General features: G+C 35.2%; 2 protein-coding genes and 1 long non-coding RNA gene across 3 annotated transcripts; 1 reads left to right on the top strand and 2 right to left on the bottom strand.

Moving 5' to 3' along the window:
* Positions 1 to 418: 418 nt before the first annotated feature.
* Positions 419 to 1,112, bottom strand: LOC110883359. The gene is made up of 2 exons (XR_002560438.2): positions 668 to 1,112; positions 419 to 596 (listed from the first exon to the last, which is right to left on the bottom strand). It is a non-coding gene; the product is annotated as an uncharacterized LOC110883359 (long non-coding RNA).
* A 788-nt stretch (positions 1,113 to 1,900) lies between these two features.
* Positions 1,901 to 4,199, bottom strand: LOC110886428 (hydroxyproline O-galactosyltransferase GALT2-like). The gene is made up of 9 exons (XM_035978776.1): positions 4,127 to 4,199; positions 3,975 to 4,038; positions 3,657 to 3,738; positions 3,514 to 3,551; positions 3,337 to 3,383; positions 2,820 to 3,253; positions 2,586 to 2,726; positions 2,254 to 2,438; positions 1,901 to 2,158 (listed from the first exon to the last, which is right to left on the bottom strand). Exons 4-7 carry the CDS (start codon positions 3,531 to 3,533, stop codon positions 2,634 to 2,636), a joined length of 594 nt encoding a protein of 197 aa, XP_035834669.1. The 5' UTR covers positions 3,534 to 3,551; positions 3,657 to 3,738; positions 3,975 to 4,038; positions 4,127 to 4,199; the 3' UTR covers positions 1,901 to 2,158; positions 2,254 to 2,438; positions 2,586 to 2,633.
* Positions 4,200 to 13,576: 9,377 nt separating this feature from the next.
* LOC110886429 (protein TIFY 10c) lies at positions 13,577 to 15,151 on the top strand. Its single transcript, XM_022134215.2, has 2 exons — positions 13,577 to 13,934; positions 14,457 to 15,151. The coding sequence occupies exons 1-2, from the start codon at positions 13,793 to 13,795 to the stop codon at positions 14,966 to 14,968; spliced, it is 654 nt and encodes a 217-aa protein (XP_021989907.1). The 5' UTR covers positions 13,577 to 13,792; the 3' UTR covers positions 14,969 to 15,151.
* Positions 15,152 to 15,458: the final 307 nt, after the last annotated feature.

Genomic DNA, 15,458 nt, shown 5'->3' with positions numbered 1-15,458 from the left:
TATGTAAATTAAAACCCAAAATTTTATTATATATAAGATTGTATATATAATAAGATTTTTATGTAACCCAAATTTTATGGTTTTGGATCTCGTATGTTAATTTTTATGTTTACAATTATTATGTATTATAAGATTGTATAAAATATCATTACTATATGTATAACAATACAAACTTGTAATGGACATAAATATTGTGTCAATGTTAAGAGCGGATGTTATACAAATCGTAAAGATAAATGAGTCAAGGCGGTTATGCTCACTTTAGCCAGGCATGACTCGTCTTGTTTACAGCCCTAACACAAGTCATCATTCACATTCGAAAAAAATTCTTATTTTTTCATAAATATGGAGAAAAAACGGTCCTTAGCATTATATTGACATCATATGAAAAATAAAGTCCAGGTGTTTTTTCTGCAGCTTTTAACAGACTATAAAAGTCTGACCCATTTTGATAACGGGTCGAAATGTATTTCATTGATAACGGGTCGAATGTGGAAGGAAAATTAGCTAAAAAGAAATAGTAGTCTAAAATATATACAAAATGGACATAAAAAGTATTGATAGGCTTAAACCGCTCCGACCCATTTTGACCCATCCTGCACAATTTGCCAACTCTAGTTTCGACAATGATAGATCGATGACTTCTATTAATTTAAGCAATACTTACCAACCTCAAGAGAGGAAGAGAGGAAGTCTGGTTGATTCTTCACCCAAGTCATTCAACCGTTGGGCGCTGCAAAAAGGCAAAAAAGTAAGGGTTGTTCAAAAAGCTCGCGGCTCGATCGAAATTGCCTCGTTTGTAAAAGGACCGAGCACGGGCCAAGGTAAGCTCCACTTGGCGGCTCGCTCATTGGGCTCATTTAAATTAAAACCCAAATTTTAATTTTAATACATGTAAATTATAACCCAAAATTTTATTGTATATAAATTATAAATTCTTTTGTTTAAAAATTCTTTTTTGTAAATATGTGTAGAAATATAAAATTAATTTTCTTTAAAAATGCGACGGGTTGATGAGCTGGATAGAGCACAACATTTCAACTCGTAAAGATAAATGAGTCGAGGCGGTTATGCTCACTTTAGCCAGACATAGCTCGTCTCGTTTCCAGCCCTAACAATCCATGGGTGGCCTGTTAAATCAAGCAAACGTAAATTAGTAAAATAAATTAAATCATTTTTATAACTTTATTAGCAATTCTTGTGACCCAAAGTTGCTTACATAGAACGTCATGAGCGGTAAGCCTTTTCTTAGGATTTATATCAAGCATTTTTCTTATAAGATCTTTCGCACTGTCGGTTTCGTGGGTGGCTTAAAACAAATATATAACTTAAAATTGTTGAAATAATGGGTAAAATAATGTTGTTGATTCAAGTACAAAAATATTGACTAAAAAAGATTTAAGTACATAAGTACAATTTACGTTCCTATGTGTTGAGAAATAATATATTTTTTTTTATTTTTTGAAAAAGTAATGCAAATAAAGTGATATTACATAAAATACTAACAAAGTTTTCTTTCTTAAAATGTGGATATATTGTGGGTGAAAACATACATTTTAATCATTCTACTTATGTTGGTTAAAATGTAAATTGTTTGTTTTCATATTGTGGGTGATAACCTAGTATCTTTTGTCTCTATAAAACGAATAATTATAAGATTTATAACGGAAGTCCATTTCGAACACAAGTTTTTATCCATACCCGTTATGTTTAGAACCCTTTTGACCTAAACCCACCCTACCATTTTTCAAAGCTTATATACCATAAACAATATCAAAATTTGATTAGTGTTAATAACATAAAGAGGCGTAATCAGTTCTATACAAATCATTTGTACATCCAGACTTACATCCTCATTTTCAAAGGCACATGCCCAAAACAAAACCCAGTGGCCCAAAAATACTCAGAAACATCAATCATGGATTCATGGTTCATCTTCATGAATCATGACCATGCCCACCATAATGCACAGTTCCATGTTACATAAGTTTTCACAATAACATCACAACAAAGTCATCGTACATATAAACTAAAAAACAAAATCCCCCACGCATCAATTGCTGACTTCTTCTCATCTAAAGTTATATCCTGGTACATATAAACCAATAATATATCCTGGTCCATTTGCATAAGGTGGATATACTGCTTCTGGCCATTCCTGCAACATTAATGTGTAAAGAACCATTTCAAACCAGACAATACTATAACTAATTATATCATTTGCCATATAGTTATGATTAATTGTTATCGGACCTCAAAACTGACAGCCCATTTGCCATGTCTAAGAGGCCGGTGATAGAGATTAAGATTTCCCATGTAAAGGGATCGTTGTTGCGGGACCCTCTTTAGTTCTTTCAAGACGGTATCCACCCTTGTAAAAGTGTCATCATCACATATGAAGCACTCACAATTTGAACTTGCAATTGCAAGTGGCAAGACTGTAAATAAAATGATGGGTTATATGAATGTAATTGGTTGAATAAGCAATATTATGAAATTGGATTAACATAATGTACGATACGGGAAGGAGGTGACGTGGCGGCCTCCAGCATTTATAGCACGTATGGTAAGCACAAATAATTTACCTTCCACAAAAGGAAATGGCCAAGTCATTTCGTGTTTCTGCGCCCGTGCTATAAACCTTTTGAACCATGATGATGTTCGTGACTCTTTTGAATCCACCACATCGTTACGCATCCAATTTTCGCATCTCGGAAATCCATCAACTGCAAAATATAGTACATCAAATACCAAGAAAAAATCAAGCTTTATATTCTCTTCCTATTTTAATAAGTTGATAATTATAGCAATATGCTTACCAAGCATGTCGTCATCGCCTTTTGATGGTAAACCATCACACCTCTGAGCCACCCCCATTGCATTCTATAGCACGTATTGTGTTCAATAACCGGTTGATGGCTCCAATCACCTCTCAACCGAGGATTCAGAAGCAAAATTTTCGGCGGATCCTCCGCAACCACATATTTTAGCCCCTGCAACTCAACTTTAAACTGCGAAACCAAAACCATCGGATCACATCCCTTTATTCTTGCAAGATGAGGAACATACTCTTTATGAGCATAATTAGGAGTTCCCACCACTGTTATAGATGACCCTGCAGCAAGACCACAGGGAAGAAACATGATCCGATCCCCTTTAGTTAGTTCTTCACCACTAACCATCGACTGATTGCCCGACCGTCTTCCACTGATCCGCCCAACAATTTCATAAGCATGACGTGCAAGCTTTTTGTCTGTCAAGAATTCAAAATGTTCATTACGAAGAGAGAAAACATAAAAAGTAGAATGAGGAAAGAAAGAAAATGGCCAAACATACACATAGAACTTCTGTTTTTGTTGGCACAGCAATCTGATCTAGAACAACTTTATCAAACCAATTTCAGAAACCATTAATGTTGTGCACGTTAAATCTATAAATAAATAAAAAATAACATCTCAACATAATAAAGACATCACAGTCTCTCTTTCTAAACTGATAAAACTGATGTGTCACCTTCTGTTGAATCTCCACATGCCTGATCCGTTGCGACCCTTAATGAGAAAAGGAATAAAAATGATAATGTAATAAATAAATAAATAAAAATTGATTTACCTGTTGGTAAGCTTTTATTCAGGTAAGATTTGGTAGTATTTTACCTTATGGTGGCATCCACTTGAATGTAACCAATGTGAGAATAAAACTTCATTCAAGCATTTTATCGAGCAACTTGTGTGCAACCTAATAACATCAGATTCAACATATAAGCAGATTCATCAAAATAATGCCACATCCATTTGCCCCTTCGTAGCCATTTGGCCCTACTTCATGGATTAACAAATTAAGACGTGTAAAGACTCAAGTGAAAATGATCAAAAACATTTTTGTTACTTAAAGATGGTATCTTAATATGTGTGGTTCTAAGTGAAAGTGATGCTTTTTAAGTTCATAGAAACAAAGAAAAGGCACCGTCATACCTACCAAGTGCAAAAAAGAAGGTACTGAGCCTTTGATCTCTAAAACAAAAGTTTTGTATTTCACCTGCGAAGTTAGCGATTAGGCTTGAGTGTTAACCAATATGAATTGTATGTAAGTAAAATTTAATAAAAATGTTAAAAAAAGATCAAACCTGTAAAGACGGAGCCGATAAGCGGCAACTGCAAATATATGACAACGACGATGGCCAACAGAGGAAGACAATTGGAGTCCGATTAGGCTAAAAAGGCGATTACTCGACGTTCGAGTCTGATTAGGGATGTGACCGATGGCGGTTTTGCACTTTCGCAGAGAGAGAATGAACGGCATAAGATGCTTAGATCAAAAGATACCCGGGTAGAAAAATTTAAATTACAATCAAAAGATGCTTAGATCAATCGGGCTTCAATCTTTCAATATATAAGTTGCTTTGATTGCCACCATGCTTTACATCATATTCAGATCTTATAGGTGATGCAGGCTGAAAAAAAAAATTATGGAAGGTAAGAAATTGGTTCTATGAAACAATTTGTTAAATCATATAAATGTACCTATATTGGAATGTATACTGAGGAAATAACAGCAAGCTTCAATATGTCGACCATAGAATTTTCGGCTTGTTTAAGCAGCTGCATTATAACAAAGACTTGTCATTACAATGGAACTTTGAACAGTATTAAAAATTGTTAAGGCCAACAGAGACAAATACCTGTAAATGAAAACGTTTACTCCCAACGTTTTTTAGATCCTCTTTTATCACTTTTGCAGCTACTTTTTATCTCTGTTTTAGCACATTTTCAACCATGTTTTGAGCCTCTTTTTATTATATTTGCAGCTATTTTTTATCTACTGTTTAGCACATTTTCAGCTGTATTTGGGACTCTTTTATTGTCACATTTGTAGCTGAATTGTATCCCTCTTTTAACCACATATGCAGCTGCATTTTTATCTTTTAATAGTAAGAAGTATTAGTTTGACTTATTTTATGTGTACATATAAAAAAAGTAACTAACAACACCAAGCACACATAAGTCATGTTCTCATCAGTAAAGTCATACAAAAACTTATTTGAGTAATTTACCTTCTTCGTAGAAATACAACATATAGTACTTTCCCGGAATCAAGTCTAAGCTAGCGGAACTTAATCGGAACCCTAGAGTCAGACTAATACTTCTTACTTCATTACCATCTTTATTAGCCCGAGTGATATAATCAGAGCGTCACCAGTTTGGCCGGAGTACCAGACCATTGCTCTTACCGTGTTTTGCTAAATCAACTACCAAATACCAAAATCGAGCATCAGAATATGGTATAATTGTATAACAATAACATGGTTGAAGATAGTCGGACTTACCTTGTTGAAAATGATATGTTTCTCAACGACCTTCATCACCAGCCGTTTGATCTTTTCTACTGTCACATCAAGCGACGACAGCGACACCAGATCTTTAACTCAAAGGAAAAACCGAATTTGAGTTTATACATTTCTTTGCTGAAATCGACATTTATTCAACCAGTGTATGTAATACACGGGGTTCTAACATAGTAAATACATAATTTAAATACAAAACACATAATAATCACATTCGCGTGTATTTAATGTTTGTTACAAAAGAGGAAAAGGTTAAAAAAAGACATACGAATAGATGCAAGGTCACAAAATTTGAAAAGACCAAAAGCTTTTAAACACTGGACCTGGAAGTTAATGCGCAAGCCATCACTCGAGCATGAGAACGAATGCCAACTGATTTGTAAATTTCCAGAAAGTAGATCGGAGAGGGAATCAATTATTTCTCCTTTTTTAAGAATTTGTTTTCTAACATAAGCTCATAATTTCGGGTAATCTTTTGCCATTAGTGGCAATCCTTCCAAAACAATTATACCAGTGCACTCAAAATAGTGGACACTATAATCTAACCATATTTGACACATTGCTTACCCAATAGTGTTAACAAATTAAAAAAAAATTAGAAATAAAAATAAATAACAGAAGCATACATCTTTCTCTTAGGTCTACAGGTTAATACATGTTAAGTCCATAACTTTGCAGTATCATTAGCATCATTTAAACGAAGGGTATTAAACTAATGATAAATTACCTCACCAACTTGTACATTTAGCAATTGAGATTGTATTTTTGTTCTTTATTTTGCATGAACTCTTTGAATGATCACCTCCAACATGTACTCTTAAAGAGCATGGTGGTGACACAAAAAATGACAGATGTCATAAAGTATGGATGTTGTTCAAACACCCTAAAAAAGATCAGAGCATATGAGTCGGAAAAAACCTGCATGTACACATTTTTATTCTTCATATTTAAAATCAAAAAAGTGTGATCAGATTCAAGAACAATACATGAACCTTTCGAGTTACCAATTTGGTGAACCTTCAAATTTCAAACAAAGACATTATCAAACACTTGACGTGCACCTATAAATTCGACTATAACCCACCGACTAACAAACTTACAAAACCCACCTTCACATCTACCCTCTCTACCAGTGTAAGGCTAGTCTTCTTCGGTCTCAATACCATCATAATCAAATATATAATCAATTTTTTTTTTGTAATTATCTGTTAGTGTTATGGTATTTGTATATAATCAATTTTTTTTTGTAATTATCTGTTAGTGTTATGGTATTTGTATATACACATGATTAATAATAAAATTAATCCTTATTATATTATCATATAGATCCAGAGAAAGTAAATTTACGAAGTTAGGGTTATCATCATCAATCTAAACTAAAAGACACTATGAACCCCATATTATCAAAATCAATCAAACCCTAAACAAAACAAAACAAAACACAAAGAAGTTCAAGTACCTGTGAATAAAACTTGATGGAAGATTATGATGGCTTCTTTCAAAAGACGACTTACAGGGCTTTCATCGGAACATACAATCAAGAGACAGAGATGAAACTGAGAAGTCGAAAATGTAGAAGACGGCAGAGCAGATATCAATTAGGGTTTTTTTAGTTGAAATTCAAATGAAGAAACAAAGGATCTCAATAATTTTGGTAGGTTGGATTGATTGGAGGGAGATAATGAAGAGGGCTTCACAATTAAATGAAGGAGAATGGAGGAAAAGCGTGTTTGAGAAGCTGCTTATTATTGAGAAAACAAATTGCCGCTCAAAATCAATTAAGGATGAGTATCACATTGCCACGTGGCATCTAGTAGCTTAAGTTCATGCCATGTGGGTTAAGCTTGTTTTGCTTTAATATACATAATAGATTAGTTGCAACAACAACAACAATGTATCTTTTTAATATTTTATGCCGGGACCTCTTTCACATGGCACCCCTCACGTTTATTTCATGCAAACACTTTGTCCGGATAATGTGCAAAAGAATACTATTTTTTATTAGTGGGTCCATTTCAGATTTCCAGCTTTTTTTTGCTATTTATTTTACTTGTAAATATTCTATTATTAAAATTAATTAAAAACCTATAAATTAGCAACATAACTATGCATAAGGTTGTTGTATTTTTAGCTTTAGGAGTTTTTCAAAAAAAAAATAGAATTTTTCTTTTTAACCTTAAAGTTTCAATCTTTAACAATTTAAGTTTAAAGCTTTAATCTTTGGTAATTTAACCCCTTTGATTAGTTTGATTTTTCATTTTCCATCTTATACAATTTAACCCCTTTGATTAATTTGATTTTTCACTTCTAACTCAAAAGTTTCCATCATTTGCGATTTAACCACTTTTATATTTTTTTACTTTTAACCCAAGCTTTTCATCTTTTACAACTTTGGTCCCTTATACTTTTCATATATCGCAAAGTGTTGTAATCTTGGCATTGGGGGGTTTTCAAAGAAAAAATGGTTATGCATATTGTTGTTGTAACCTTGGCTTTGGCGGTTTAAAAAAAATGATTTTTTTACTTTTCACTCAAAAGTATTTCATAAATTACTTTTAACCAAAAACTATTTGTTTTACTTTTAACCAAAACCTTTTATCTTTTGCGATATATTCTCACAACTTTTTACTTTCAACTTTGTTCCTTTATTGTTTTCATTTTCCGCAAATTTTACGCTTTATGCTTCGTTCTAAATTTTGTGACTTAGCACATCGCAACGTGCGTCTCTGGTTTAACGTTTTTACGTTTCGTTCTAAATTTTCCGAGTTAACACGACGCAATGTGCGTGTGTGGGTGAACGTTTTTACATCGTCTATTTTTTCCCCGTTTGACAGGTTCAACATAACGTGCGGGTCCTAAATCGACTTAGTTATAACTAAAGAATCCCCGCCGCATTGCGGCTGGTCGTAATACTAGTTATTGATGTATTTTGTAAAACATGTAAGGTGAAAGTAGAACACTAACATCTTGGAGCCTAATAAAACTCAAAAGGGAAATTTTGTTGGAAAAATATGTGAAAATAGCATTTTTCACATATAAAGGAAAATGATTTTTTCCTATTTTGGACTAGAAATAAATATAATAAAATGAGCGGGTTTTATATATTTATTTGCGGGTTTGTGTTCTATGTTGGAAGAGCTTCGCTACGAACTAAACCACGTCCAAAACCGAGCTAAAATAAATGAGATATCGATGCTCAAAGTTGGGTGTTTGAAACATTGAATGCTGAAACAAAAGGGGAAAATAGCACATTCTCCCACATCGGATGAGAGATGGAACTTAAATGGGTATTTAAGGTGGAACTCTCCATCCTTATTGTTTCATGGAAGCACACACTAGTGTCCTCGCGAAGGGTGCGAAACACGATAACTCGCACTCGCACACGCTCGCGCGCGCGCGTGCGTGGCGTGGGCGATGAGGCACAATGTGGCGCACTTTGCACTTCGCACGCTCGCATCGCCGTGAGCCGCTTGAGAGCCGCCTTTGTATTATTGACCGCGTGCGCGTGGTTGATCACAGGGGCTGCAAGGACCAAGTAGCGTGCGGGTTCGAAGCGCGTGACGCGGCAGTCCGCGCGCGAGTACACGTGGCATGGAGGTGCGCGGTTGCGCGCATGGTCTTGTGTGTCGTGCGCGGCGCACCAGAGTGAGTCAGTACGGCGCGACTGTGTGGCGCGCTCGTATGGGCTCACAGGTGACATGGCGCACGCGCGTATGGACTTGAGCCAGTGTGGCGCATGCGCGCATGGCAGTGAGCCAAGAGAACGTACCGCGCATGGGCGTGCAGACCTAGGCGCGCGCGCACCAGGGTGACTTGCGCGCGCACGCGCGCGCAGAAGCTTTCAACATTGAATGACAGTGCAGTTTCAGTCCAGCTTCGTAACTGACGAGTTAATAGGTTTTGACTGAGAATTAAATGACGTATTAAATTGCATTGAAGACGTTTAATGCAATTTAAACCTCCCATTTAATTCGTTTTTGGTTGTTTCAAACCGGGAGCTATATAAATACAGCTCCATACCTTGCTGTAGAGGAGACCACAAAAACCCAGCTACACAACAGCTTATGAAAACAACTCTCTTCCTACTTCTAATCTTTTTCCTGCAGTTATCAAGGTAACCTTCGGGTTGTAGGCGAATTCCGGCAGTACTTCTGCTCCGGCTGTTGTACCCTGGGAAACAAAACGAGTACTCTTGGGAGACTCGGAATTTGTTTTAAGGGAAACGTGTAGACACGTGCCTCAGCCACTCTGTTTCTACTCCTTGTATTTGGATTTATTTCAGTTGTAATCATATTGTAATTTGCTTTCTTTATTTTTGTATTGTAATCATTAAATAAATTTGTTTATTTTATTTAAATTACGCGAGCGGTTCCTACAAATTTCATCACAAGTTTAAGTGAATAAAGGATAGATTCGAGATATTTTGTATGATAATTTAATAAATATTAATCGGTATAAGAGTCGATTGTTAATAACTTACAAGATTAACTTATAAGTTCACATATGCATAGTGCTAATGTGAAACCATCTTACAACAAGAGTAACTCATCAAGTAAAATGTGTCATTTCTTATGTGTGATTGAGTTTCCACTTTCCACTTCACATATATCCCTCAACATCACAATTAGGCCTATCCTCCAACGATAATCTATTTGGTTTGACCATTATATATATTACTGTCAGGGCCGGCTCAACAATTATGGAGGCCTAAAGCAAAAGAAAAATTTGAGGCCTTTTTTTGATATTTTATTGGATGAACTCAATAAAAACCCATTAAAGAAATAGACAAAATCAACAATTGATACCTGAATATAACGATTAAATAAACATGCTTATGTAATTTCGTCTGAAGTCGTGAACTACAACCAATGCAGTCATTCAGAATCAAAATCAAAAGAAGGGTGACGATTCGGAAACAAACAAATGTCGTTTGGATTTCTGCTTCCGTTTCCTTTCTATCCGACTAGTTCATAGCACGTATGATTCGGTTGACCTAATTCTGGTTCCCTAAATCTGGACACTGGATGAGGCCCTTGGGAAGTGGAGGCCGAAAGCCTCTGCTTCACTTCACTTACCCTTGGGACAGGCCTGATCACTCTTTTTATTTAATTAGAGGATAAGTTGCGTGACTAGTTTCACATAAAAAAACACTTTCGATACAAGGAAGATAATTTGAGTTTTTTATAAGATATTCACCTTCTAGGAGGCAACAATGGGTTAAGGAGTCCCACCAACCATCTATAGTTGAAACATGATCAAAATAGCCAATAGGGTCACATTATCCACCTCTAAGCTACCGACTCTGAGGTCGGTAATATGATTATAACAACATTGATTTTTCAACCAGACAACATTCTTATATATTCAACCAAAAACATTTAATAACTTACAAAATTACTTAACTGATAGTGTTTTTTTTTTTTTTTTGTTTATTAATATTTTTCAGAATGTAAATAAATATTTTTTTTAAAGTTTTATATGCGCATGTCGTTAACGATTTATTTACTAGTAAATGTTATGAAATCATATGGATTATATTAAGAGTAAACTGCTATTTTGGTCTCTGTGGTTTGGGTACTTTTGACATTTTAGTCTAAATCTCAAACTTTTTAAATCTGGGTCCCTGTGGTTTCACTTTTATTGTCATTTTAGTCCATAATTCAAAAACCTCCTTTTTTAACTGTTGAAAACTGGTTGTTTTGTCTTTTTGTGCAGGGGCATTTTTGTCCATCTCAGGTTTTATTATAACATATCAATAACTAATAAACTAAATTAAATATATTTAATTCCTTTTATACCCTAATATTAAAATACATTTACAGATCTCATCTTTCTTGTCATCCTCCCCCCAAATCATCACACCCCCCCCCCCCAAATCCTCTTCCCCTAAAGAGGAGCCACCGTCTTGCCAAGACCTGTGACAGGGGTGTATCTACATTAACCGAGGGACTACAAGATGATAAGGGTGTATGCAACCACTGTGACAGTCGTGAAATCGGAGCTCCGCCTGAAACACGTCGGCTCCAAACAACGGACCCGAGTTTCGAACCAAGAACCACCACCATCTCCTCGTCCTACCTCATTTTCAACCTGCTGCCATCACTTAATCGTCGTCAATATCATCACCGTAAATCACAACCCCAACCTGCAACAAAACGTCGGCTGGAGAAAGAGGAAAAAGAAACGAATAAGTAAATAAAACACGAGACGAGGAAGCTCACCGGAGACACCACCGCTGCCGGAAAAATTCCTGCAACTCACCTGCCGCCCGTCTACCGCCGCAGCGCCGTCGTTCTCTTTCCATCTCCCTCTTGCTTCTCTCTCTCACACCATCGATTCTCGTTTCTTCGTCGCCGCACACGGTGGCTCCTCTTTGGGGGAAGATGATTGGGGGGGGGGGGGTGATTTGGGGGTATGATGACAAATGATCTGTAAATGTATTTTAATATTAGGGTATAAAAGGAATTAAATATATTTAATTTAGTTTATTAATTATTGATATATTATAATAAAACCTGAGATGGACAAAAATGCCCCTGCACAAAAAGACAAAACAACCAGTTTTCAACAGTTAAAAAGGGGGTTTTTGAATTTTGGACTAAAATGACAATAAAAGTGAAACAACAGGGACCCAGATTTAAAAGGTTCGAGATTTGGACTAAAATGGCAAAAGTGCCCAAACCACAGGGACCAAAATGACAGTTTACGCTTATATTAACTAACTATGTTTTGCTCCGCTCGCGTTGCGAGGCTCTAAGCCGAATATTTTCTCAATTATAACGTATACGTTTATGTTTCGATTACTTGTACATACTACTCCTAACACGATTTCAAAAAAAAAAAAAAAATACATCATGTCAACCAATTAAAACAAAACACTGTCATACTTTTGCTAGAAAAACTAAAACGATAAAAAGACTATACTTTTAAATTTGGGGCAAAATTTTAATTTTTCAGGATAAATGAGCGTGTGCCAACCAGCTACCTGGCACAAATAAAAATTAAACCGAATCAACCGATTAAAACAAAACACTACCATAATTTTGTTAAAAAAATGTTTGCATAACTGTAATTTTACACTGGGTGCAAAATCATAATGTGACCAAAAAAAAGGAACAATGGCAAAACTGTAAATTTGCGCTGAGGGCAAAATCACAATTTGGCAGGGAGAGGAAAAAACAAAACCAATAGCAAAACCGTAAATTTAAACGGGGCAAAATTGTAATTTGTCAATGGTGGTGGGTAGATGGTGGTGGTGGTGGTGGTGATGGTGAAAGGTGGAGATGGTGGTGGGTGGTTTAAAGTGTGGAAGATGAAGTGGGTGGTGGTCCCACATAAAATTTAAATATTAGTTATATTTTTTTAACTTTTTAGTTATTAATTTAACAGTAAGGGTATTTAAGTCATTTCACAAACACTTAACTGATAAAACTAACATTCATCCGCTTCATTTTAGAAGTGTAGTGACTATAGGTGAAAACGAAGCAAACCACATAGACTATCCGGACATTTTTCTCTACAATTTAATAATCTTCGGTTAGGTTTGCTTTAGATTATGGTGTTGAAAAATGAAATTATCCATCCCTAATTTAGCAAAATTGGTTTGTGAGAGCTTTTTATTATTCATTTTTCATATATATTTGACTCCTCAACTTTTATTTTTATACACTTTAACCCTTTAGTTTTTATTTTTAACCTATTTAATTTTCATCTTTTAGCTTTCAACCCCTTTCGTTTTCATTTTTAACCCCAACGCTTTCCACTTTCAACTTTCGTCTCCTACACTTTTCATCTTTTACAAATTTATCAGCTAACGTTTCGCTCTAAATCTTACGAGTAAGCATGTTGCAACGTTTTTATGTCTATTTTTTAGTCGTTTAACGGCCCCTTTACAACTCGCGGATTTTAAGCCTACTTACACGTTTACTTTTTGTTTGATTTAACACCCCCGCTACAAAGCACATGTCCTAAATACCAGTTGTAATTCAATAAGTAGTGAAACTCGCAGATATTTACGAGACTGGTAACTTTTCTATACACTTGTATACAGTTTTATCCAAACAATTTCACAGTTTCATTTTCAAATTTTTGTTATCCTCATATAACCGGAACTTATCTATAATGTATATAAATTTAAAAAAAATATAATCATATAAATACAACAATTCAACAAACACGAGAAAATATTTCTCGTGAAATCAGCATTTTATTCCCGCCTGATATCTCCACCGTAAACCGTTTTGAGTATTTTCTTTATATTTTCTTCCTGAAAGCAAATATTTAACACGTTTTTTTTTTTCCTTGTACAAAAAGTTGCGTGTTTCCGTTTCCGCAATATTAATAAAATCCATCCTTATATAAAAACTTCAAACCCCTCAAAATTCCATCTCATACATCCTTTCTTCTTCACCATCACTAATCCAGAGCTATTTCAACTAATCGGTTATTATGTCAACCGCTAATAACCGTTTTCCGGTCACCGGAAAAGAAACCTCGAGTTTCGTCAAGACCTGCAATCGATTGAGTTCGTTTCTGAAAGGAAGAGGCAGTTTAAGAGATCTCGGAATCGATGAAAAGTTCGATGCCAAAGGTATAGATCTGGATTTACCTTCTCAATTTCATCACGTTTTGCGTGATTTCGGTTTATTTTCTCATTTAATCAGTTTTCTTTCCGTGATTTATGTTGATTTTGTATCGGAATCGTTAATTTTCTAACATTTATCGTGTTTTTGCGTGATTTCGGTTTATTTTTATCCGAAATCCGAATCGCATTTATTTTCTTACTTTAATCAGTTGTTTCGCGTGATTTCGGTTGATTTTCGTATCCGAATTGCATTTATTCTCATTTCAATCAGTTTTTTGTGTGATTTCGGTTAATTTTCGTATCCGAATTGCATTTATTCTCATTTCAATCAGTTTTTTGTGTGATTTCGGTTAATTTTCGTATCCAAATTGCATTTATTCTCATTTTAATCAGTTTTTTTGTATGATTTCGGTTAATTTTCGTATCCGAGTTGCATTAATTCTCATTTTAATCAGTTTTTTTGCGTGATTCCGGTTGATTTCCGTATCCAAATCGCTAACAATGTCTAACAATCCGATTCTGTTACAGGAAAATCAGAAATACCTTCACCAGCAACGGAGAACAACACAGCGACTGTGGATCTGTTAAGCAACATCGATGCTACAGTCCGTACAACAACAGAGAACACAGAAAAAACGATTAATAACAATCTTCCTGAATACGTTACCTTAGATTCGTTCCGTGAACCGGTCGATTCCACAAATAAATCCGGTTCAGCCGAACCGGAAACTAAAACCGGACAAATGACCATATTCTATGGAGGAAAAGTAATAGTGTTGGATTGTGTAACCGCTGATAAAGCGAGAGATCTGGTGTTAGCAGTTGCTAGTGGTTCTTCTTCTTCCTCTTCGGATATTCAAATTCAGAATCGAATTGAAGTTGATGGATCGGATTTGCCGATTGCGAGACGAGCGTCTCTTCATAGGTTTTTGGCGAAGAGGAAGGATAGAGCAAGTGTAAGAGTGGTTCCTTATCAGTTGCATAATCCGTTAATGGCTGAAGAACCTTTGGATCGTAGTAAGTTTGATCTGAATTTATAGTTAGTTAGGTTTTTAATTTTAATTAACGGAAATCTGTTTGTGGTTTTTGTGTGATTATCTTTTGGATAATGATGCTCGCTTCACGTGATTTCCGTTTCATCTATATATTTTTGAGGGAATAGTTAGTTTCTCTTGAAGGTTTATATTTTTTTAGTTAAATAAATATATATTCCGGTTGATTGACGTGTATGTAGTGAAATTAAATTGGTTGGTTTTTTATGGTTTAGTAGTAGATCAAAAGCTAAGTCAATGTTTTGGTCTGAATGGTGTAATTTTGTAAATATGTAATGTTCTTGGTTTGTCTCCCCGTTACAAATCGTTCAAATACCTGGACAGTGAAATATGTAATGTGTTGACGATTTCTAATGAAGTTTACTTAAAAAATGTTCAAATACCTGGACAGTGAAATTAGGTGTTAAGAAAAATATATTATTCTGATTGACCTGTTGGGGAAGGTTCAAATGAAAACCACTAGTTATTGTGAAAACTA

Source organism: Helianthus annuus, chromosome 10, assembly GCF_002127325.2.
Source record: "Helianthus annuus cultivar XRQ/B chromosome 10, HanXRQr2.0-SUNRISE, whole genome shotgun sequence".
Lineage (NCBI taxonomy): Eukaryota > Viridiplantae > Streptophyta > Magnoliopsida > Asterales > Asteraceae > Helianthus > Helianthus annuus.
Note: the sequence above shows the minus strand (reverse complement) of the source record. Positions and strands in the feature narration are given on the sequence as shown.